The 26868-nt window shown below is 40.4% G+C and overlaps 1 protein-coding gene across 3 annotated transcripts in view; it reads right to left on the bottom strand.

Annotated features, from left to right (window-relative positions):
• Positions 1 to 26868, bottom strand: part of tbc1d22a (TBC1 domain family, member 22a) — a 119166-nt gene that overhangs the window by 80818 nt on the left and 11480 nt on the right. The window contains exons 6-9 of one of the 3 annotated variants that reach the window (XM_087178428.1): positions 12842 to 12912; positions 2704 to 2832; positions 622 to 684; positions 34 to 99 (exon numbers count right to left, since the gene is read on the bottom strand). In XM_087178428.1, the coding sequence (XP_087034554.1) occupies positions 34 to 99; positions 622 to 684; positions 2704 to 2832; positions 12842 to 12912 (329 nt within the window). The remainder of the gene's footprint in view (positions 1 to 33; positions 100 to 621; positions 685 to 2703; positions 2833 to 12841; positions 12913 to 26868) is intronic. The other 2 variants (XM_023422994.2, XM_023422995.2) reach the window with 2 other exon arrangements.

The following is a 26868-nucleotide window of genomic DNA, read 5'->3' on the forward strand; positions in this document are numbered from 1 at the left end:
GGGAGGTGTAGTGGGGGGGTGGGGGAGTCTCACCTCTTGGACAGAAGCTTGTTGAAAAAGAGGAATAAGAGGATTAGTTCTCGGTATGTCAATGTGAATCTGCAGAGAGACAAAGAGAGAAAAAAAAAGACAAACACTGAAGCAACGGGCATGTTAGCACAGATCTGGCCATTACAGACAGTGACAGAGACAGAGAGAGAGCAACAGTTAGTGGATTGGTGTCCTTGATTGAAGGCAGACGGGGGGTTTGGTGGTCTGAAATGGATAGCAGCGGTGGTCTTGAGTGTTGTATGTGTGTGTCTGTGCTTTTCGAGCCATCTCTGTGATAGTATGTGCTTGAGAGTACATTTGTGTGTGCTTTTTTTTTTGTGTGTGTGTTTGTGTGTTTGTGTGTGTGTTTCAGACCACGTTAACACCATTTCAGAGTGTCTACCCTGCAGATGAACAGTTCAACAGGCGGACAGATTCGTCAGAAGGGAGCCAGACGGATGCAGGACAGCGACTGGAGCCAAGCCGACTGAAATCGTCCAGACCGGACAGGCAGACTGCTTGTGAGAGTGTGTGGCTTGTTACTGACGGGGCTGGGGATTTGAGTTGTATCCACAGCTCTGTCCACCTTACCTCTGTCACCTTTGGCTGCAGCACCAAAGACTCAGGACTCATCCTAGGAATGTCTATGTGGATCTAACGGCAACATGGGAGAGAGAAATGTTAGACACACACACATACATACACACACACACACACACACACACACGAGCACCAATGCAAAAGTTCCCTTCATGCACTTATCAGTACTCTGCATTTAAATCAGTTTTGACCACACCTAAGATCTCAGGCGTCCCAAGGAAGAGGTAAAGGTAGAGAAGGAGCGCATTCAGTGTTCATGGGAAATTGTCTCTTGTTTGTTGGTAGTTTTACATCTGGCCCCTATTTTCCCATCATTTTGGTTCTGTCCAATATTGAGCAAGAATGTTATAACCAGCAAACACAAAACAGCTGCAGCAGTGTCATATAACGGGAAAATTGTCCATGTCAAAATACGTCGAGAGTGCTCGTTTTTGCCACGTTTAGTTCAGATGGTTATTATAAGCGTATGGCAACATCATATGGATAGACCAGAGTCCAACGCTCTAGATCTTCATCTATCCTTTAATATTTTTTAAATGCAAGTCTGTGGATCGTTTTTGTTGTAAAAACTACCAGTAAATAGTAAACCATATTTACTTTGTCAATGTTCAGTTAATACTTAAAGGAATAAAGATATCATTGTTGTCTAAACATTTTAGTTTTTTTTCTTTTTATTCACCATTTTGGAATCAAAACAGGGAATTGATAAGAGCCGGAATTGATAACAACCAAACGATAACCAACTCTACCCTTAAAAAGCTTCTCTCTTTTTTTTTTTAAAAAACATTTTCTCTTGGGATGGAACGAAACTGCAGCAGTACTTCAAAAAGATGGCAGTGCAAGCTGGAACTTCTACAATGGCTGCATTCATCTGCATATGTATACACACATACACACAAGCTGTTTAGGCAAGTTACCAAGAGCATAAACAAGTATATAAAAGAGACAGATGGACAGAAACAAGAAGAGACAAACTATTGAGACAGATGGAGATTCAAGATGGATGATGGACCATCCCACATGAACACAGACAAACACGAAGACGAGCAGAAGACACACAGGTACATGTATGCAAATGTATCCATAGCCACTTAAACATACAGACAAACAGAACCCATTGCCATGTCCAATTTGAGTGCCAAAGCAACATACGTACAAACACACATAATCACACAAACAGAAAAAAAATTACTGGAAATTACTGCTCGCTCCGTCGTCATAAACAGAGCTGGAACAAACAGAATTTGGCAAAAAAAAAAAAAAAAGAGGCTTCAAGACGCGATCCAAACAATCATCAAAACAAAGTATGCCAGCTTTCTGCCACAGTGTAGAGAAGATCAATGGGAAATTGGACAGAATATGAGAAATGTGTGTTTTTGCTATCGACAGCTCACTTTGATGTTTCTTATCAGCCTGAAATGAATAGGAAGTAGTCGAGTGTTAAAAGGAAAGAGTATGTGGGGGAGAGACAGATAAACAGAGACCGAGTAAAAGCAGATATTATTTTCAAAGCCAAAGAGAAGTGTTCATTTAGGCAGCTTTCTGAAGTTTGGGGGTGGTTGGTTCTACTCTGTGAACAGAGCTCTAACACACTGCCTCCATGTCAACACAGACAGACAAACAGACAGACAGACAGAAGTTCAATGAGTCCAATAAGTACATATGAGAGAGAGAGAGAGAGAAAGAGAGCGAGAGAGAGAGAGAAAAGGACAGGAAAAAGAAAAGGAAAAAAAAAAACAAAAAACAAAACATAGAAAAGCACTTTTTGCCAGATAACCAGTTCCAGTAATCCTTTCTTCAGGGACCACTCCTGTCAAAACACACCCTTACTGACACACATAAGAACACAAACATGCACATAAACAGCTTTGTGTCCTGGGTTTGTGCTGAGGGAATACATTAGGGACAAGAAGTTGTTCTTGTAATTGGAAATGGAATCCTTTGTAGTCCGTCTTTCATTCTGTCCTTCAAACTCTTGGATTCAGACAGGTGTTAAAAAAAGAAAGTCAGATGTAGAAGAAACGATTAAACACACACGTAAATTGTACTGTGCACGTGCATGTGTATGTATACCTGTCTGTATGTGTCTTGATGGTGTTCGTCATTGCGGGAGTCATAGTATTGCTGGATGAAGCCAAAATATTCTTGTCTCTTCCTCTGTAGGACGCTTTCTCTCCTCTCTGCATTAGCTGGCAGGTAACCCTGAGAAAGAGAGAGAGAGAAAGAGAGAGAGAGAGAGGAAGAAAATGAAGTAGGGAGGAGGACAGATGAAAGACAAAGGGACACAAAAAGTGGAAGAGGGGGATTTTTTTTTACTACATTTTTTTTAATGATCAGTTTACACTGATGGGGGAAAAAAATGGAACAAGAAAAATGTATTCAAACTCGAGTAGCAAGAGTTCAGTTTCAAAGTAAAGTTCGGGTAGAGGAAAAAATGCTTCGATAGCTTTCAGCCTTTTATAGGAATAGTTTTTGGAAATATATTTATTTACTTTCTTGCCTAGAGTTGCATGAGAAAATTGATCCCACTCGGATGTCTGTACACTAAATATGAAGCTACAGCTAGCAGCCGGTTAGTTTAGCTCAGTTTAAATAAAGGAAGCGGGGGGAACGACTGGTCTGGCTCTGCTGATGCTGACAGTAAAAAATCTGCTTTCAAGCACTTGTAAATCTCACTATTTAACACATTAGATGAGTGGTGTTTTCATTCATTTGTACAAGAACCGTAAAAAATAAATAAATAAATAAATAAATTAAAATAATTTTAAAAAACAGTGAAAACAACTATTTTTGGTTTTATGGGGGTTATCTGCTGGTCTCTTTATCACTGGGAGCAGTGACTTCTTGGAGTCTCACGCTACATACTGTAAATGCTCACAAAACTGCAACTTGATGTATTCACAGATCTGTTTTTGAGCATATTAAAGAAACAAGATATGCATCAGTGACATTTAGAGGTGCTAACAGGCATTAGCCTGACATTTTAAAATTACAACCAACTTTACGTGTTAGAAAGTGTCTGAAATGTACTGTAAACCTTTGTTATGCCTTGTGGCGTTGTACCACCACCAGTACAGGCTCAAATAAAAAACACAACAAAGTGGTAATAGTCTCCAAACTAATACACCTGTGTGTTTTGTTTGCATGCTCTTGGGTTACACATGGGACTCGTTAATTGAGTTCTATAGATATTAAGTAAGACCATCATTTCAGAAACCACATGGTGTTTTATGTTCTCTGCCTCTCTGTTATTTATCTGTCATTAAATAGGATTTAATGAGCCTTTATTTTGAAACTCTTGTTCTAAAGCCTTGACTTGTTTTGAGTCCGTTAGCTGAGTTCGATGAGAAACCAAACACCGCCACATGGGATTAAACAGTCTGTGACTGACACACCTCACTTTGCAAAGAAAACTTTCTGCTGCTTAACTAAATGCTTTTTGCCTCTTGGGGCAGGTACCGGACTTTGTGTGTGTGTTTATGTGTGTGTGTGTGTGTGTGTGTGTGTGTGTGTGTGTGTGTGTGTGTGTGTGTGTGTGTGTGTGTCTCTCTCAGAGGCAGTTTATATGAGCATACATTTGTGAAAGTGTACATCCTCCTTGTGCAGTCGGGCTTATGCAATGAGGAGAAAGTCATCTCCAAACTGAACAACAAATCTAAAGTCTATTAAAAGCAAGAGCTGGGACCAGGGGCTCTAAAAAATTCACAAAGTTAAAATCTTCAAAACACAACTCAAACATGACTGCTGGCCCTGAATACTTGTCCTTGTGATAAAAAGCTGGATTGTCTAGCTGTTAAACTTATAAAGCTTCTTACTATAGTAGCTGACATGTTTTATTATGCCTTATGCGCATATGTACGTGTTTGTCACTGAACAATTTCAAATAGTTCCACAACATCTTGGTGAATAGAAGCCATTCATCCGAATAGAGTTACAGGTAATGAAGTCAATTTTAACAATATGACCAACAATCTTATGGGCATGTAATGTTTAATGCATTAAATGTGTGTTACTGAAATTAATACTGGAAATTAGAACGTTTGGATTTTTCTTTTCCTCTGCATCCTTCATTTAGAAAAAAGGTGAGAACAAAGAAAGTCAAAAAAAAATTACTGAGCAGGTTTTATAAGTATGTTTTAAGGCTTTTAAACACGACACTGTTTATTGGACCATTCTTTGCCAAATTTTCCTCTGTGGAACTTTTTGTCCACATGACGTACAACCACCTGTTATATAACGACTGAGTCATCTCCATAGCAACTGAGCAAAGTCCATCCACTGATGAACTGATGCAGTAGGAAGCTTTGCAAAAAACCTAGTTCTTTTGTTTGTTTGTTTTCTCAAATGTCATTCATTTGTTTTATTATAAAACTTGTTATCATGTGATCAAACGCGGGTCACATGATGACACAGCTAGCAGACGGACCTTTGAGCTCATCTTGTTACATACAGCATGCTGCGGCCACAGGTCAAGACTCATGGCCAGGTTATACTAAACAATAAATGTCTTGTGCGACGTGTTGTCCGACCACGATGGGAATCCAAATCTGATCTGAAGTGAAAAGCGGGTCATCATCGAGAAGACGGGGGCACAATATTGTTTAAAATGAGAGCCAAAGACATCCACCCACCCGATGAGCAGTTCAGAAAGGCGTTAGTGGCCCCTTAATACTCCACGCTCAAATCCTCCACAGAGTTCCTTCTACATTTTTCCGCAAACGGATGCTGCATTAGACATATGCTCTCTTCATCGCTCTGCCTCTTACATTCATTCGTCATCACTCACAATTCAAGCTGAGCATTTTTCTGAGGGCAACATTTGCTGTTCAGACACATCTGTTTTGGGCTGGCTTCAGTGGAATCACCATCAAAACTGAACTAGTTTACCTGCACCAACAAGGACAGTCTGCACATAAAGCAAGAAACTGAACAACATAACAGGCCTTAAAAGTGTGATGTTGACTCAGTGTTTGCTATATGTGATTGTTTGTTTCCTATGTGCATTTCTGTGTTTGTTACGAGTCTGCTGCCTGTTGTTTTTGGAAGCGGGCTACACTTTTCGGTAATACGCTAGCAAGCATACAAAAAAAGACACAAACTATCAATTTTGGGCAACTGTCTAGAGGAAAATCAATAGGAGCAGCAGCAAAAAGTTTCTCTTTTCTTGTGTTTTTATTCATTTTTTTTCCTTCCTGGAAAAGGCCCCAAGAGAAGTCTGGGGAGTCTAGAGGATTATTTGCTGCACACAACAACTTTGCTTGCAAACACACACACACCTGGCTGACACACACACACACACACACACACACACACACACACAGAAACACCAGAAACGACCATAAGTATGAAAAACAAGCACACTGGTTCAAACACCACCAAACACCGTGGTTCCACACTCACGTTTGTTATGACATATAAACACATATGGCTTTCTCTGTCACTGCATCCATCATTGAGAGAATTTCTTATTCCCTTTATCTGTTGGTTTCATTCAGTAACTCTACATACAAAAAAGTAAATCCTTGCACAACCAAAACACTCTGTAAGGAGGCAAACTGGTTACTCATCCACACAAGTACTGACTGTGACTTTTCCCTGCCAACAAGGTCCACCCATCACATGATGAAACCGCTGCGTATGCAAACACACGCACACAAGACACAACAACAGGTCAGATACGAAGCAGCGGGCTACGGTGTTAGGTGCACTCTGCCAAATGAGGGAGGGGGAGAGCGGGGGTGTGCTGAAGGTTAATGGACAGCTTAGTTGAGGTCAATCACACTGCAGCTGCATTACTGTTCGACACACACACACACACACACACACACAGAGGAAGATTTGAAGACTATAAAGAGGACGTAAACTGTGCCACACACTACATTTTTATTACTAGTCTTAATTACTAATCAGAGGACTCTGACAGATGATAGGTGTGAAAAAATCTTTATTACTTCTGCAATAAAACAGTGGAGATTCATCAGCATATTAAAGCTGTAGTGAGCTTCATGTCTGGTAATGTTTTAATTATCTTACTTTTTATCTTATGTTTTGGATTTCATAAACTTTATTCTTTGTTTTTACTGTAAAGCACTTTGTAATTGTTTTGAAAGTTGTCAGCTGTGATACGTTTTTTTTTTTTCTTTTTTTTTTTAAACACGGTTTCGACCATAAAGCTGCAAAATAATTGCAATTTTTTTTACACGTTCTAAGAATAACTGGGTTAAAGGAAAGGCAGGCAAACAGCACAAGCAGCTTGCCTTTCTTTTAAAATAAATGAGCAGATCTCACTAAAATACTTCCAGTGCCCAAGATCCAAGTGTACTCATGCTAAAACCTGAGTGAATAATTTTCATTTAATCTGTGGTCGACTGGTTAAAAAGGGTGAGTGGAGATTAAAAAAAATTAAAAAAAAGTGAGCGATGGGAGGCTAAAAGTAAAGTGTAAATGCATGAAAGCTCTGAGAGAAATGCCAGTGGTACAAAATGTGGCAGCACAGTGCTTCAGTGCTGCCTCTGTTAATCAGTCTACATAAAGCTCATCTCTTCATTCTTCCTTGCATCAATCTAGTCCTCGATCCTTCCATCCCTCTAATGGATCTTCCACATCAGTAAACTCTCTGTAAAAAACAGGGGAAATATGCTTGGGGAATCCATTTGGGGAATTTAAATGAAACTGTGTTTTTCTTTCCCCACAACCGCCACCCCCTACCCCCACCCCCCACCACCACCACAGTCTAAATTGATTTCTACTTAGTAGGAGCACATTATCCTGGTAGAGCAGCCTGGACACAAGCTGTACCGTTTTGGGCCCAGCAAAAGTTGAACCAACAAAACTTCCTTTTTACCGTACAGTAAACAGTACAGCACAGTACTTCTGGTGAGCTTCTATATGATTTGAGTCTGGAAACATCCGCAGGAGTATCGACTTCACGCTAGAAAAACGTTAGATAAAATGGAGCGTGATTCTGCAACTCTGTGGCCTATTTTTTGCTTCAAAATTATTCAGAAACTTATCTCGGTGGATAGTTTCAGAGAAATAACAGCCAAGTAAGAGGCATGTTTAGCCATTCAGGGGTAGAAGAGTTCATGTTGATGTCTGAGTGGTCTCAAGCTTTGGTCTCAAGACGTGCTAGAAAATTGTGGTCTGGGAGAGTTTGGGCCATGAAAGCCCTTTTGCCACATTACACTCTAAAATTACATTTTTTCTACAACTTTATTCAATCACTTATTTCATTAGAAAGAAAGTCATTTTGAATGTCAATGTAGTTTAAAATGAAGGAGAACTTATGTACACAAAAGCAGGGCCTCACTGTCTCACTGATCCAAAGTGAATCTCTTCTACACATTTTTAAATATTAATAAACACTCAGAAGTTTAGCAATTCCATATCTTTTGCCACTGAAAGCTAACCTTCTCTGTCATGATTGCGTTTACTAGACAAGAGATTATAATACACCCTCTGAGCAGTTGAGTCGCTATCTGAAAGTGACGAGACGTGCCGGGGCTAGGTGGTTAGCGTGCTAACTTCAGTAGAAGAAAAGACAAGAGTTAACATTGGTGTTGCTTCCCACCACTAAGACACAGCTCTTGGGGAGTAAAGAAATTAAGTTTTATGCTGAACTTGCGATGTTTCGTCTAGACTGCTATGTAAACAGCTGTTAACGCTAACGCTGACTATGTAGCAATAGCAAAACTTCCAAAAAGCTGCTTTTAACAAGTTAACAAATTCATAAAGTCCTTAACAGTGACTATGTTTGCATGCACATTACTTTCCCAGTTGTGAAAGTAATATCTTGATATTGAAGACATGGATAAGGTGTTTACATGACACAGATAAGGTTTAGTTTTACATGTGCAACGCAACCTGATAAAACCTGGGGATAAGCAGAATACTAGTGTGCATGTAAACATACTCAGTGTAGTATGTATAATCATAAACCTGTGGTATAATGGAGACAATAGAGACACTGTATAGTTAACACCGGGCAGTGCTGCATTTCACTCATCTTCACTGTTAAGGGTGATTCTTGATGCTCAAATGCAGAAAGTGGATTTCCCCCGAAGGCAGAAAAAACAGAGATATACTGTACTGTGCGCACACACACAGAGGCAACACCTTTAAAATCCTGGTCCTGGATCTGTTTACAAAAAGCTATTTGTTAATATCTTAGTTGTTAATATTGAGAGACGACAATGGAGCTGCACTTCTCATGCACTACAGTCGAAGTGTACAAGCTGAAAAGGAACAAAATGTTCCAGTGAAGTGTGAGATGCCTCTAACACAGTGCATACCAGGGGAGGTTGATTACAAGTCTGCCTCAAATGAAAAAAAAAAAAAAAATCACATTGTTCTTTTCTCTCAGGCATTATAATTATGTGTACTGTTATAAGGTAACAGTTGAACATAATCATCTCTAAATCTGTCCCCGTTGCCGCTGCTTCTTGATACATCTCATATAACCCTTTAGCCTTATCAATATTTCCACAGCCAGTTAGTTTTCTTCTCTCCCGCCACCTCACATTTAACAGCCACACTCCATTAGCAAATGTACATATTGCCACAGGCTGACATTCTTTCACAAAGCAGAAAAGCCATTTAATTTCTTCCTTTCTCCTGCAGGCTCGGACACCTAGTGTTCTTTAAACAAATTAAATAAGACGGTATTATTTCTGAAATAACAGGAGCTTCAACCGGATGTGTTTCTGGGCAACCTGTGGAGCCTCTTGCTCAAAAAGAGGAAGGAGGTAGAGAGAGCTATCCAGTCAGAATAAAAACTGCTCTCTCCCTCCTGGCCTGTCTTCAGACTGTTTTTTTTTTTTTTTTTTAAATTTCCACACTGCCTAACAAGAGCGGAGATAGCTATAGATGATTTCTGTGATGTGGTGGTAAATGAGGGCCATTGGGAGAGCGTTACCAAGCTTTGACCGCAGCGGGAAAACTTGTTTCCTGTCTTTGTCAGGTAAAAGAAGAGCGTGGCTCAAGCACGCCTGCTGGAGGGGAGAGAAAAATAAAACTCAAATAAGTTGGTGCACACTGGTGAGCAGGAGAAGGGCACAAGGGACATCACTGGAGTGAAGTTTTATTAGGTGCCTCTGCCAAGTTTATGGAATACAGCACGGGCTGTGAGTCTCAATGTGTGTGTATGTGTGTGCAGGACGGAGAATAGATATTTCGAGCCTGATCCCTCCTATCTATTTCTCCACCGGATCATACCACAGACAGGACAGAGAAAGCAGTCAAGTATTATGACACTTCAGAAGATATGAGAGCTTTTGACACCATGCCCACTTTTCGCTTTAATCCAAACCTTGGATTTAACCCTGGGATAATTCACGCTGCACAAGGCTCTAAGATCTAGATATCTATTGAAATCCTCATGAGGTGAGACTGAGATTACTTCAGATATGGATCTCAAGTTTGCACAGTCAAAATACCTCCTGCATATTTATTTAAAGTCGCCTAGAAAGAAATGTCCTCAATGAAGATGAATTGTATTCTGTTCTAGTACATTTAAGCTCATGGTGACAGTGCTGGATAACAAAGCAACAGCTTGGTTTTCAACAAAACAGAAAGTTGCAAAACAAATATTGAGACGGTCTCCTGAACTGAGGAAATACACTTGTTCTTTAGGAGGTTCAGAGTTTAAAGAAGGTGAGAGAATGATACTGAAGCTGTGTATTTAGCAGTATTTGGTGTGTAGAACATACTGAGCACACACAGGGTTTCCACAGGGTTTACCAAGCTAAATCTAAGACTTTTTAAAACCTTTTTAATACCACACAGAATGCCATTTAATACCCGTCTCACAGTCCTACAAAAGTATGCAAGTAAGAAAACCATCAGGGACATTATTACGTCACGTTTTTCAGAACTTTGTAGAAGTATATAACAAGAATTTCTCAGGATATCATTTTTGTAGTATCGTGTGCAGCACGCAAACGATTGGAACATTTAACAACACACATTAAAGCTAAATACAGTCAATTAAAAACTATGATCACAAACTACAACACTCTTGAATGTAACTGTTTTAACTCTGGTGTTTGTTTTCTCATTATTTCTGTGTGTATTTATTCTGTTTAAGTCTCAACAACATTGAATGATTCTTCAAGAATTAAATAAATAAAGGTTGAATGAATGAATGAATGAATGAATGAATGAATGAATGAATGGAATCATTTTGACCTGAACCCGGCTAAGCATCATAAAATGGACAGATGGATTAACCAACTAAAACTAATTACATAATTTAACCATGATGACAATGAGTACGCTAGCTTCTGGACCTAAGCTGTATTCATAGCGTTTGCTGCAGCTCTGAATGTTGCTGACTGAATCCCCACTGTAAAACTATCCCACTTATTTTACAGGTGTATAACTTCTCCCAACAGCCTCTAATCAGGAACATAAACATTTTATAACTAAAATTACTGCCTATGGCAAGCATTTTTATCCCCAATACCCTCCGATGCCTTTTCAGAGGAAACTAAATTCAAAGCCTTTTCAGACTTTTCAAGACTTGAACACACTGATACAGTTGAACATCAGACATGTGGATGACTGCAGGAGATGTTTCTGTGAACCTCTCCAAAGAATTTAAGTAGACCACATATGATTTATCTATAACTGTGTAGCAGTGTGTGTGTAAGTAGCTGTGTCTGTGCTGTCACATGCATGACGTGAACCATTGTGTGACGCCTGAGTTTAAATTTGACCGGCACAGAATGGGATATCTGCCCATTGGTGTAAATATAGAGCTAGAGCCGGGGGGGGATTGTCTTAGCTTAGCATAAAGATTGGAAGCAGGGGGACACAGCTAGCTTGGATCTCTCCAAAGTTACAAAATCTGACCACCAGCACGCTAAAGATCTAAAGTTGTCTTTTCCAAACATTTGATGTATGCCTTTAGGCTAAGATAAGTAAAGGCAGAGGTAGAACCTATAGAAGAGGGATTGCTCTTATATGTCATATATTACAGTATCCTACAACCCTGTCATTTCGCTTTTTTCTTTGCTCCTTTCACTTCTGACTTCTTTACCCTCCACACAATCCCCATCTCTGCTGCCTCAATGTTTCTTTTCTCTGCAGGGAAGCTCAGGCAGTCCAGCTGTAATTTATACAGGCCACAGGCCAGCTGTGCTTTGCTTCCCCAAAGTTCGCTGCAGTGTTCTCTTTTTACATATATACATAATGCATATTAACATGTATGAATGAATATATACATACGCACAATAGCCACCAAGACATCCATGCAAACATTATTTAGATATTTGCAAAAAGACAAACACACACAATCAAACAAAACAAACATGAACAAGCCATTACTCAGGTGTTATCGATGCTACATTAGCTAAAAAAACACACACACACACACACACACACACATACAGTCAGCTAAAGCAGTAAGGCGCCCCTCCCCTCCCCTGAACTTGGCAGCCTACACTGCAGCCAGTGCTTTGCAACTTCATACAGTGTTATGAGCCTTCACTTCAGTGGAGTACCAAACAAAGCAGCCATTAACGGTTAAAGCGCCCAGTAGGTAACCTCCCACAACCAAAAAACACAAACAGGCACGCAGACAGACACACACACACACACACACACACACACACACACCTTTAATGACATCTTTTCTGCGGCACATTAGCTATTGTGCGGTAATTAATGAGAGAGTCATGGCGTTCAAAAAGCCAGTCTTCTCTCTGCAGACTAGGAGCTGTACACCACAACAATGGCTTAATGAGTAAACACACCGTGCGTCTCATGAATAAATTATTTGTGCCTCGCAATTAATTTTCCCTATTGAAGTTTGAAAAAAAGCAGGACTATTACCAGTCTTCATAAATCAAAAAGGGGAGGGGGTACGGCTAGAGAACATGACAGCAACTTTGTGTGTTTGTGTGTGCGTGTGAGTGCTTAAGATCATCTGTAATGTGTTTATTATTTGTGCGATTTTATCTGATGTGTGCAAGTGTGTGTGTGTGTGTGTGTGTGTGTGTGTGTGTACACGGCTGTGTGTGCATTTCATTCCCTCGCGGGTTCATGTATGATGTTACATAGGTTTTTCTTTTGAAGTGCGTCTGAATGCAAGTGTTTTTGTGAGCGTTTTTTACATTTTAAATAAATTCATGATTGTTTCACTGTGTTGGTGTTTGAATGTGCAGTGTAAATTTGCATGTGTGCTGTAAGAGTGTGTGCACACAGAACTTACTGAAAGGAGTTTCCACGTAATCGGTCGGACCTGTCGCGGGATTCCGGACCAGCTGAGTTTCCGTAGCTCCTCTGTAAAACAACAACAAATATACCGGAAGGTAAATTTTACGTTTCACCACTGACTTTTCACATTAAAAAGTAGATTCCCTTCTAGAGCATGCTCAATATCATTGGCCGATATCAGTCTATATATATATATATATTATTTACCTGTATCATCATAATTTAGCTAATAAGTGACAACACATTTCAGTAGAGAGGCCAAAGATGTGTTGTCTTCATACAGTGCAAAACAAATCTCCGAGACCACTTTTTGGACTCCATTGAATATTTTATCTACCGGGGAGGAAAATGCCCCACTTATTACATATTAGAGCATACTGCGATGGTTAGTCATCTAATCGATTACACAGAAAGTATTAAACTATTTTTCAAGCAAAGACTCACAAGGTAAAGCTTCTAAAATGTGATGATTTGCTCCTTTTCTTTGTCATTTCCAATTATACACTGAATGCCTTGAAAACCTTGCTTTTCAATGTTATCTGACATTTTATAGACAAAATATCCAATCGAGAAAATCAGACCGGTTAATAGATAATGAAAATAGTTGTTAGTAGCACCCTTAGTGCATATCTTTATCAAACCTAAAACCTAATGTGCAATATGTATGTAATGTGATTATTATATAAAAATAGTTAAAGGATTGGGTTAGAGTATTTTCAACAATTCTTCTTTTGATTTTGCTGACTGCAGATAGACACAGCTACAGTCACAGCAACATTAAGATGGGAGTGAGAAGAGAAGAAAAATAATAAATAATGTTTGAAGCAAGAATCATGTTTATGTTTATTTATGTATTATTTCAAAGATTTGCACTAAGCAGTGAATAACTGGCATACACTGTTATCTTGATCATTACTGAAGATCTTGAAACAGCATTAAAACAAACACCGACTAAAAAAAAAAAAAAAAGCTGAAAATATTTTTGTTCACAGGAAAAGGCATTTGATTGAAAACATTTTCCAAGGACACTAAATTATCCCATTAAAAACGATTTCAGACCATTATTAGATTAAGTAAGTTGTTCCCGAAGAGAATCAATCATTCAATCTACAGAGCAGTCAAACAATCATGTTCTCACTGTCTAAACTTCCCTTCCTGTCTGTCCTTCCCTTGACTTAAATTATCTGATGGGACAGAAGTGGATTATTAACTACATTCTCCCCAGGCCGGGTGAGAGAGCCGGTGGGCTATAATGTAAAAGAAATCTGATGGAAAGGTGCAAATTGAACTTTTAAATTGGTAAAGAACAGTTCCCTTTGGGTCCATGAAGACCCAGAAAATATGGCTTAATGCTAGGTGCTACAGATTACCTCCAAACCATACCTCTCTCCCGCTCTCTAACACACACACACACACACACACACACACACACACACACACACACACACACACTGACTAACAGTAGGAGAGGATGAGTGGGTGTAACGATCAACAGTGACTCAAGAGAAAATGCTTTGTCTTGTTGTATTTAGCAACCTGTGTCTTCTTTCATCCCATTTCCAGTGAATCGAACATAACAACCAGACTACGAGAAAGGTGTAGGATCTAATTTCCCTGTAGCAGAGAGAGAGATCATGCTCATAAATAAAACTAAAGCAATTGTTTGTATCGCTGCTTCTGTAACAGTTCTGCTCAGGGCCTTACACTTGTGTTGTCTCCACCAAGCAACATGGACCTTCTGTTGGGTTATGACGTAATAACTCACACATTTCAGATCATGACATGGCTCCTGAGCGACCTGTTAAGATATTTGAGATAAATGACAGGACTCTTTTTTAGGAAAGCAGGAGGTCCCTGGTTGATTTCTGACTAACATCACCTCATCCTGTATTCACAGATAGGTCTCCCTCTTCACGGGCCCTGCAACTCTACAAACCCCCCCATTAAGTATCCACTGAGACCAGCTGTCACGACCAAACTGAGAAAAACAACGAGGATTACTCGCTTCACCAACCGGTCAAGTTGCAGTTTACATCCATGTCTGCCAAGACTCGTATAATATATGTAGTAAAGACTTTGAAGGAATATGAGAAAAGGTATCAGGCGTTTTTCAAGAACATAATGATGTATTGGATATAAAATGTCATCACATCACTTAGCCTTTTTTTCCTGTTGGACATTTGCGTTAAATTGTCTCATAATTAGGGTAGGAATTCTTGAGTTATGGCCAAAAAGGTTTTTTTCGTGAGGGTACAGTGACCTTGACTTTTGACCGCCAAATTCTAACCAGTTCATTCTTGAGTCCAAGTGAACATTTGTGCCAAATTTGAAAGGATTCCCTCAAGGCGTTCCTGAGATACAGTATCATGCTCACCAGAATGGCATGGACAGAAAACCCAAAAACATAATGCCTCTGGCCACAGCTGTCGCCAGCACTGAGGCATAAAAACGCAATACAAATCTCTTTACCTGTAATTGCTCTGCCACTGTTTGACCTGCATTCCAAGAGTGAAGGGAAGAGGGGAAATTGATTTCTGTGCGAATTAAATGGCACTGTCTTAACATACTTTTCAGAGTTTTAAAAAAAAAAAAAAGCAAAAAAAAAACAAACAAATGTACCTAATGAATAAGCCAAATTCTTCCTACACTCTCATTCAAGGCACTGGCTGGAAATTGATAAGCCCTTCGCACAGAGTGAACAGTATTGATTAGTGCTGCCAAATGATTCTGCCTTGCCTGTTCTTCAAGGCAAATGCAATGGAGAGTCAGTGACAGATAGCAGAATAGGAAATAGCAATCACCTAAACAGCAATGGGCTAAGTCCATTGGCTAAATTGAGTGAAACGCATTAGAGCTTGTTCAGCTGATGGGAGTAGCCATTTATTCACTATAGTTCCTGTGCATCTTCCACTTAAAAGTTCTCCCTTACCTTGTCCCCTGTGACTTTAATTATATAGAAATTCAATACAGTGATCTAGTGCGCAGCATGGCTCTGCTGGTTTGGAGGGTGTCAGAGACCCACACTGTGGGAAGGCTTCGGTTACCCCAAGGCTTACTGTGCAGAGGCAAGTTGCATTTAAAAACAGATTTAAAAAAAGAAAGAAAGAAAAACCTCTCTCAGACATGACACAGACCATAGAGGTTGCAAAGTGAAGGTGCAGTAGTTTTTCCATAGATTCTGTCTGTGTCTTTGCTCCTTCCCTTCCCTCTCCTACAGACTGCAAGTGGTTGGAAGTGTATGGAAATCTGTGCATCCCTTTGAAAATGAGAGGGGGGCTGTAGAGTTAGAAAGAAGTGATCTTACCAGATCCCTGTAGTCCACTCATCTCTGCTTGAGGCTAGCAGCTCGAGGCTACATTAGGGCATGACTGAACTGTCAGTGGTGGAGTTCCATTGTGGGTAATGTAGGTGTCAGATTTTGACAAGGACAAAGAGTGTATGAAATAAAAAAGACAAAATGTCTGGTTCTGTTGCATCAATTCTGATCCTTTTTTTTTTTTTTTAACCTTACCATCTTGAGTCTGAGAATGTTAAAGAATCCTCTTACAGAATCATTTTATTTTCTGCTAGTTTTCTGTTTTATCAGGAAAAACTTGTTATCATGCAACCCCTCATGTTACTGATATATTATAATACAATATTGATGCCACAGCAGGCAAAACTGTTTAGCATTGTGGTCCTGTCTCTGCGCTAGAATCGCTGCCAGGCCCAGTCCCAGCGTGGTTCGTTAGGGTACATCCATTTTCGCAGGTTCATGAAAGACTGAATTATGGGTTGTGGCTATTGATTGCCACTACTGCATTTCAAGGGAACTGTGCATAATTTTTTTCAAATTTTGCATCAACTTTCACAGCTCCCCGTCCTGCCGGCTGGATAAAACTCGACATCTTTGAATCTCTGCAGCCTGTACCTGAATGTGTGTGTGTGTCTGAATACACCATTAGGCCGCTCTCAGTGACATCTACCTATTACAGATGTGGAGTGGGACAGCTGCAGTGAAGTTATGGAGGATTTATTTACAACAAAGTCCAAGTCTTTAAGGGTGAAATCATTAGCCTATGTGCACCTCTACATTCATTACGCTCCTAAGAGCTAGTCAAGGGTGTCTCTCCTCTTGCCTTGCACCTTTTGAACCTTCATTTGCACTGTCAGACAAAGAAATGAGTCCATGAATCTTGTGGACTCGGGCTTAATTAAACTATGTTATATTTCCCCCACCTGGCATTAATCTCAGCGTAGGGGGTATAGAGAGGAGGGGTGAAGGGGCGTGGGGCACAAGTTGGCTAATGGTCTTTACATCGTGGTGCTGCAGTGATCTCCAGAAGGCCCCCCGTCCCCCTGTGGTCAAACGTTTTGCAGGAATGGTTTGTGGGAGAAAGAATGAATGTGTGCATTGAAGAGGCTTTTTTGTGTGTGTGTGTGTGTGTGTGTGTGTGTGTGTGTTGGGGGGGGGGTGTAAATGTGTGGAAAGGGCAAGGAGCAAATATTTACTTGGCACTATGTGGCCAACAGAACAAGCTGATGTGTCCGTTCAACCCATACATCATATACAGAAAATGGCAGACACAGCCTCTACTCCTGCAAATCGCTGCGCTCCAAACACTCTCCGGCAGAGAGCCGGACCGCTGCAGAATCCAAATCAGCGTGAGCCTGGATGACTTATAGACCCACAGCTTGACTGTCAGAGTACTGATACACTGCACTGGTACAGTAAATGAAAGGACAATGGTAAATTCGACTAGGATGAATCTTTCATCATGTTCTTCCAGTTTCACATTTTAATTAGTCCTGGGTTAAAATGCTGTTTTGAGAAGAGTTCTGCTTGAGGAAATATATAATCTATAATCCATCTGTGAAATGGACTCTATGGTGATGCTTTATTCTAATGCAAATACACTTTCATGGGAAATGTGTCTATTCCCCTATTTCCTAAATGCTTACTATACAGCCGCACTCATCTCAGCTCCAATTCCTGAGAAATACAACTCCATTTCCCACAGTGGGCAGAGAAAGAGAGGCCAATATGAGCATAGTTGACATACAGGCTAAATTGCAGATGTCGTTTCATTAGTGTGAGGCTAGCTCATCTCTCAGAAAACATATCTGACTCTCTGGGGCATCTCTTGTGCATTATGAATGAGACAGTCAAGCCCTAGCTCCTCTGGAATAAATTAAAGGCATTTCGTGACATTTTGAAAATTAATCTGTTGTTTTTACTCAGCGGGCACTTGTCACAATGTGAGCAAAAAAAAGTTTCTGCAACTGTCCTAGAGGCAACAAGGGACTAGCTGTCCCTGTCAGTTTCAGTGAACAAAGTTAACAATGCAAACAAGCCACTTTGGGCTGACAAATTTGTCACTCCTCCCCTACACATAGTAATCTGTACAAAAAGAAAGAAAAAAAAAACTCTGCACAATTGTAATTGTGAAGCCATTCCTCTACTAGGTCTCTATACAAACAATGAAGAGGCAACTCATTAAACCAAACACTATTTACAGTCGATTCACCCCACATGCTCTCATTTCAAAGTACACATATAGAACTGCAAGCAGGGGTAAGAGAAAACACAATTTCCCTATTGGGACTGAGAAAATATCACATTATTACACACATGCTTTGGATTCAGTGTGATCAGACCGTGGGTGTTTGTCATGCTGGTAGGCTCAGACCTCAGGGGATTGGTCTGGAGGAGGCTCTATTCCTCACTAGCATGAGAAACACCTGTAACATCAGCAATGTGCAATTCAAGGGCAACCACTGCTGCTAGTCTTTCTTCGGTGTGTGTCTACTGTATTCCATTATGCATGAACTTACAGGGGTGCACTTTGTCTTGGCTGGAGTTAAGCTGGGGACCACAGGGGGTGATTAGGACACCATGTACCTTCTGTTGAACACCCACAACAGCTGCTCTGATGTGGGACTTTCAGAGGTAATGAATGCTCAATGACTCTTGAAACATTCAGAGGGCAAAATATAACTAAATATCATGTTTTTATTTCATTAAAACATATTTAACAAGCAAAGAGAACCAAAAGTATTATCAAACGGCAGCCCGAGAGTAGTGTAAAAGGAGAGGGAAGGTCACATCAACTGAACGCAATGTGGAGTTTCCCAGTGCAGTTGCTAGTGTACCTTTGCCGACAGCAGCTCCAGTGAAGCAGATGGGGTTGGGTGTCTTGATAAAGGCCAACTCAACTGTACTGTACTTGCTGAGGGAGGAGAGAATGTGTCTTATTCACCTTTCTGGCCCAGATTCTCTCGGTCTGCATGGGGATTTGGACCACTTACATGTAGGTCACAGGACCCTTTCTTTAACATTTTAGCTACCTAACACATTTTCAGTGGCAGGGGCCTCAATAGAGCTCCGAAGTGGAACCTGAATTTGGAGGTTTTGTTCCACACATAAATTTGTAATATAACAAATGACTAAAAATCCAGCACTGGAACAAAGCCTTACTATACTTTAAGGAAGGTAATTTAAACTTAAGCCCCATTGCAGCTTTATTATGGATATAGGCAAAACCAAGCAGCGACATGAGTACCCCTGCTGCTGTGCTGGCAAATTTTCATAGTTTTTTTTTTATATGCAGACAAATTAATAGTTGTTTAACTTTTACCTAACTGCTGCAGAGTCTTAGAAAGTGAAAAGTAAACCCTAGAATGGAGTTTCATTTTCCAGAAACAACAATGAAAGAAAGGCCGGACATCATGTCACAACTTTGGCTTTCTCTTCCGACTATTTCTATCTAAGGATCCTTTCAGAATCTAATTTAGGTTCTAATCTTGATTATACACAAAAGCGTAAGTTTGCCTCCTGAGTGGACTGAAACAATGCAGCTCTCAGAGCTTAACTGGCCGAGTGAGGGCTCTTACTATGAACAAGCAAGATTCATGAAAATAAAAAAAAATCAAATGAATGTGTGTGTATGTGTGATTGTAAGTGTGAACGTGCGAGTGTGCACCTGCACCTCTTCCATGTCTGCTTGTCTACCTGCCTGTCAGTCCGTCTACCTGCCTGTGTGCATGGTTCTGTATGAAGGCCAGTAAGAAGAATAGAAGACAACGAGCAGGGTAAGAAGTGCTGTCAGTCAGTGCTGGCTGAGCAAGGAGCTGATGGGAGAAGGAGGGAAGACGGTTGGCGGGCCGGAGCCATGCACTATTCAGGCATCATTCAGACGGAGCGCGACCACTGGGGCAAAACACCACAAGGGTCTCGGCAACACACACTTTCACACATGTGAATACCACACACACCTGCCAAAAACTGGGCTTCGTATTCTGCAACAGGAGCTGCCTCAGCAAATCAGGAATCAACACTGTGGCACTAAGGTTTCCACACGTACTGTGGTCTAAAGCTTAAGAAGCACAACAATCAGAAGCTCTATCTCTTGCTGTAAACACAGTGGTACATAATCCAAAACACCGGTCTTGGATAATATTGCAATGGAGGGAAAAAAAAAAAAAAAAAAGTAGATGAATGCCTTCCCCTCTTGCAGACATTGTCTTAGTGTCATCTGAAGCCATTCTGCCAGTGAGGTCAGAAAAACAATACAGTCAGGACAGACACCTTTATCATGCAGTGTATTAAAAAGTTAAGCTCCCCTCCTATAAACCTTGAATACTGTGAGAGAGTCCTGAACGGTCTAACTCATCTAGAGGACAAAGTGATGGCGCCAGGGAGCAGACGGCTCGTAAACTAATGGGACTCTTGTAAAAAGATACTCCCCCCTGGATTATACCTGCTCAGGAGGCCTGATGGATGGCCCAGATGGCTGGGAGAGGACACCGAGCATAGATGAGCGTACAGGTGTGAGAATGTGCGTGTGTGCTGTAACGACGACTTGTATAGTCAATTCCCTTGAGCTTGCCAGGCCTTTAACTGATTTAGATGAAATTGGTTCTAAAATATCAGACTGAGTGACTTTATTTTTTTTTTTAAGCAAAGTTTTATGAGGGAATGTACAGACACTTTAAATTTCACTGATGTGACTTTTGCAGGTAATGGTTATATAAGGACGAACTGTTTTCTACATTTAAAAAAATAGGTAATTAGAAACAGTGTATATTTAAAGGATAATGAGCTTCCACGGTGCAACTGGTACTTTTGGCGTTCAGCGATTAACAGGCACATTTATGACCAAACTAGGGTTGTCACGATACCAAATTTCTGTTTCGATACCGATACCAATATGTATTTCGATACTTTTCGATACTTTTCGATACTTTTGTAAAAAATATTTCATTATATTATGTATTGCCTTAATGGGTTATTTAAATATTTAAAGAATGTAATTTAATTTTTAAAAATATATTTTTTAATGTATTTATTAACCATGGACATGTTTTAGCTCTCTGTATGCAGGCTACTGTAGGTTTACTACTGGGCTGGGAGGGGCTTTGTACTTCTTTCATTGACATTACAGTGCAGTGAACTGGTGAACAACACTATCACCTGTCGTTCTTGACTGAAGTCTCGTAAAAAGTCCGCATGGTTGTCTTTTAAATGTTTCGACAGGTTTGAAGTGTTGCCTGCTTTTGCGAGACACACTTTGTAGCACCGCTTGCACTGCGGTGCTTCTGGGTTCAGTGGCTCGCCTTTATCGTTCGGTTTGAACCTGAAATATTTCCACACCGTACTTCGGGCCCCCATTTTGTCCACAAGTAAGGGCTTTTCTGCAGCTGCCATCTCTATCTACTGTATTTTCTTCAACCCGCTCCGTCTGTCCAAGACGCGACTTGTCGTTTCTCTCTCCTCCTCAGTCTAAACATGCGAGTGTGCGTGGGAGGCGGCTTACATCTGCTCGGGCAACTACGTCACACTCGCTGGCCTCGCTGTGCTTAAAGAGACAGGCTCCAATTTACCAATTCATTTGCATTCAATAAAATGAAATAAAAGTACCGTTTGTTTTAAATGCTGGTATAGTACCGTTTTCAAAACTCTAGTATCGCGGTACTATACTGGTACCGGTATACCGTGCAACCCTAGACCAAACATCTATCAGGCTGTAACGATCATTGGGAAATGTTAATTTAATCACGCAATTTGCAGACACACACAAACACACACACACACAAACACACACACATCCTTTCTAAATGTTATTCAAGAAATTCAAGCAAAAGAGTGGGTGAAGAATTTGTTTTTCGAGAGCTCAAATATAAAGAATAACGTATGTTGAACCATTTTTTTTTTTAACAGCCTGTTCAGTACAGTACTACACCTGAAACAATTAGTTGAATAATCAACAGAGAATTTATCAGTAACAATTTTGATAATCAGCTAATCATTTAAGAAATTAAAAGCATTAGTTCCAGCTTCTCATATGTGAATATTTTCTGTTTTTCTCTTAAACAATATCTGTTGTCGAACATATCAAATAGTTTGAAGACTTTACATCAAATGCAATGGACAGTTTTCTATTTTGTCATTTTATATACTAAAAGACTAATCAGTAATAAAAAATAATCATTGGTTGCACCCAAAGAAAAATCTCACTGACTTATGACTTGTTGATTTTGAGGCCTTTGATGTTGTGAAACATGAAATCAAATCTGGAGTTTCACATTAACCATTTATATATCTGGGGTTTACATAAGCTTAACATTACCATCGTTGTAGCTAACTTCCAAGTTGGTTGCTGGATAAATCAGCAGTGGTATTAAATGAGAGCCTTAAGGGAAGAGAAGAAAGCCTGACATAGGGCTGTGTGTAATACCATTTAGACAGAATTGATAAAAACAAATATCTGGCGTTTTTTTTAATAACTCAGTTAATAACTCAATAAATGTAAATGATGAACTGTAGGGTTTCAACTAAAGCTATTGCCAGTGGACACATGAAACTGCACTTCCCAGTGGCTAGCAGAGAACAGGTGTGAACTGTAAAGGCTGACGTGTGTTCAGTCAAGCTTCTCTTTGAAAAGACAGGATGAAAAGTTCACATGGACGACCACATGGTGTAACATAAACTCAGCCAGACAATCTGGGAGGCTACTGACACAGGAGACAGCTGGTGGTTGGACCAACCTTATTAAGTCAGGTGTTTTGCCTGGGGACATCCTCTGAGTCATCACACACACAGCGACATTCATGTGCGTATACTGTAAATATACCACTGGCTTTCTGCATGGTTACCATGCAAGAAACACACAGTGGATCCAGTTTGAAAGCAGAAAAAGTGAAATTACAAATTGCCTTGACTCCAAGATTCTTTATTTCTCACAGCATCTACTTTCTAAGAATAAGACACAGAAAATTACTTACAGTGCATTTCCTCTTTTTCCTTTCTAGCTTCCATCAAACACATGCTATTAATGTCTCAAATAAAAAAGGAACACTGCACTGAGAATTCACATGTAAACCCTTTTCTCTGTAAATTTGCCACATTTCCCAGAGAATTAACTACCTAGACAGTCTAATGCCACATTATCTCTTCTTTTACATTTCCCAAGCCCGTGACACACACCTCTGAAATTGTCACACATGCACAGACGCATTAGGACTGAGTTAAATTGAATTACATCGCTCCTTCCCCACTTTGATGGCGGCTATTAACTTTGCAAACAGTGCTGATGGTAAGCCTATCATATGGTGGCTGCTGTGTAACAGGATTGTGGATTGTGGCGCTACAGAGTGTGGAGCAAGCAACCCGTGGCATAAAGTAGCAGGCCTGTTAACGGGCACAGTTGCTGCAGTGAGGGTGATGGCAGTTGGGGAGAAGCTGTGCTGTGGTTGTGGTGGAGGTGTAACAAAGAGCTGCAGCACCCCCAACAGAGGATAAAGACACACCGACAGGCAGCGACGCAATGAGAGGGAGAGAGTGCGTGTGTGTGTGTGTGTGTGTGTGTGTGTGTGTGTGTGTGTGTGTGTGCGTGTGTGCGTGTGTGCGTTTATTCTTGTGGGCAGTTATTTGTTGTATTTTCCGACTGTGTGTTCAGGTCTACTTACAATGTCGATGGCCCGTAGATGTTCAGCATGTGTTTGCAAACATGTGGGAGTACATGTGTGAGGTGGACTCCGCTCATATAATGACCACACAAAGAGCAAATAGAAAGTAGGAAAAAAGAAGAAGAGAAAAGACAAACAAAGACAGGTACTGATGAAAAAGGGGAAGCAGAAGACCGAGTGAGGATAAATTGCCAGGAAAGAGAAGAGGAGAAAGGACCATTGCCATAGCAACAGCAGTATTTCTGTCATCTAGCAATAACTGCTTGATGTCAGATGCCAGCTCTTGGTCTTAAAATCTATTAAAAAGAAAAAGATATGCAGAAAAGTCTGTAAAACCCCGCATTATGGCTTATAGCCATCATATAGCAAGTGGCTCACAGAAGGTTTACAGCAGTAAACACACACAAAATCAGCCACACACACAAACACTACTTATTCCTGAATTTTGAACAGAGCTGGCAGAAAAATAATAAGTTTTGTTTTTAAAAGCAGCTGAGAAGTGAATAGCTGAAATCTATAACAAGCCACAGAAAAATATGACAGACTGTCTTGTCAGACTCACCATTATGGTCGGGCCCCACAGGGACAGGAGCAATGCCCACCCAAATGAAACAGACAGGACTTTTAATTACAAGCTATAAACTTTTCACTGTTGTTTTTTTCTTATTAAGTCTAACAGACCTAACTGGAAGGCTGGCATATTTGCTCCTTTTAGCAGTAGCTGCTCTTTTCTCTGCACAGAAACTGAGCTGGCTTCCTGGCGTTTTTTCACAAAAACACTACACTCAGATAAATGCACACAAATTTATTTTTCTAATTCAGCAAGTTTTTAAATACTTACAGGATACTCAATTTATGAGGGAGAGCACTTCCAAGTTGTGACGTATGAAAAATAAATGAGAAACAAGACTAGGATGGCACTCAGCAAAGCACGTACCTCTGCCAACTTTTTCGTCCAGAAGATCCAGATTATTAACTGAATCCGAACCAAATTGTACAAACTCATAGATGTCGACACTATAAATGTGTCTGATTTTTTTACATCAAGATCCAAACATTATTTCCTGAGAAACAAATCAAAATGTTCTGTGTTAAGCAAAGTGATAACAAGAATTCCTGGATCAATCCCTTTAAGCAGATCGGCACCTAAATTTAATGGCCTCTTCCCTGCAACATGCTCCATCCCTCCATCAAATTTTGTACAAATCGCTTCAATACTTTTTGCATAATCCTGCTGACAAACAAACAAACCAACAGACACGGTTGAAAACATAAACTCCTTGGTGGAGGTAAAAATGCCCCTGGTCATATGGAAAATCAAACAGTCTCAGAATTTATTTAAGTGGTGGGGAAAGTAATGGTTTAGGTAATAGAAGCCTGTTTGTGTGTTCATGTTTAAGGCTGGTTTAGTTGTGCACATTGATAGACGCTATGATCAATGCAGATCAATATCAAAGTCTGTATAAATTAGCATTTAATTTTTTTTTTTTAGATGTAACAAATTTCAGTTAAAAACAGCCGAGATCTCAGAGGCTGCTTTTAATTTGCTTAATATTTGATTTGATTTCATAACAGTGCTTCTGGATTGTGTTGTGTTACACAGGAAAGTCTAATAACTGGCTGAATATTCAAGCAAATTCTTCCCATCTGACAATTCGTGTAAAATACAACATCCTCCTACAAATAATACTACTGTGCTAAGTGCGGCAATAATAAGAAGTGACACTCATGTAGGGAGTGGCTACATCAGTCTGGGTTTTTTTTCCCCCCTTTTTCCTCGGTTTCCCAGCTGAAATAACTCCTTCCTCTCTGAGCGCACCGTGGGTGCTGTGTTCAGGTTCACACAACAGACTGACTCGCCTCAGGACATCAGGAATAATTAGGCGAGATCAACCTCACATCAATCACCCTACTCTCGCACATGCACAGGTCATCACCTTCTACATGACCTTACATGCTAAACGGACCGCTGTCACAACCTGTCGCAAGGCTCAAAGGAGAGGGAAAGAGAGTTAAAGAGACAGGGATATTACAGATCTGAATGCAAAAGAGATCGTGGAAGCAAGTTGGACATGTATAATGATCAAAAAAAAAAAAGAAAAAGAAGACACTGACAAGTGAACAAAAGGTAAGTGATGGTGCCCGCTCTTGTCTATTCCCTTCAACTCACTGCAGTTTTCTTCTGAGGAACAGCTGTACAGCAAAGTTTGGTATCGCTTGAGGCATAAAAAGTGTAACTTCATGCTGCCTACACCCTGACAAGACTAACTGGGCTGTAACACAAAGTCGAAGTAGCTATAAAGCTAAGTTATGGGCTAAGTCCATCGAGTTTAGAAAATCACATGAAGTCACACAGTCAGACACATACAAACACACTGGCACACTCCAGAGACTGGCAGACCCGACATGTCGGGGGGCTTGTCCCAAAAACGTGGCTGCCTCTGCAATTAATTACACCATTCAAGTGAGGGGCCAGCCAATGGATCATCCCCAGCCCCCCCCCCCCCCCCCCCCCACCCCCTTCCTTTGAGCTCAAGGACAGTCGGTCGAGTTTCTCTTATACACAAGGGGGCATCATCCCCACTGACAGTGTCTACTGGTATATGTGGGAATTTGTATGAGTGTAAATGTGTCCCAGACAACATGTGGGGACAATGACGTACACTTTGAGGACAAGGAGTTTAATCCACCTTGTCATCATCCTCTTAACTGAAAACTGCAATGATCTGCTGATGTGTAAATGGTAAAACTCTCTGTGTGGAAACAATTATAGCAGTATTTCAAACCAGACATATCACTGCCCAACTCTGTAAATCAAGGTCTACAAATGACTCATAACGACAAACAAACAATGATATTGTTTACTTTTATCCAAGAAATATTTTTTTTTACACAAGGTTTGAATTCTTTCACATGGTGGCAATTTCATTTTTTTTTTTTTTGTATTCTCATCTATATCCCATTCTTTGCTGCTGCAATGACCCAATTTCCCCATGGGGATCATTAAAGTTTCATCTTATCTTATCTTATCTGCCCCTATCCTTCTCCCCTCCCCTATCACCGCTCATCACCCCC

Source organism: Seriola lalandi, unplaced genomic scaffold (genome assembly GCF_002814215.2).
Source record: "Seriola lalandi dorsalis isolate HSWRI2012SDOR001 ecotype SW California unplaced genomic scaffold, Sedor1 jcf7180002054688, whole genome shotgun sequence".
NCBI lineage: Eukaryota > Metazoa > Chordata > Actinopteri > Carangiformes > Carangidae > Seriola > Seriola lalandi.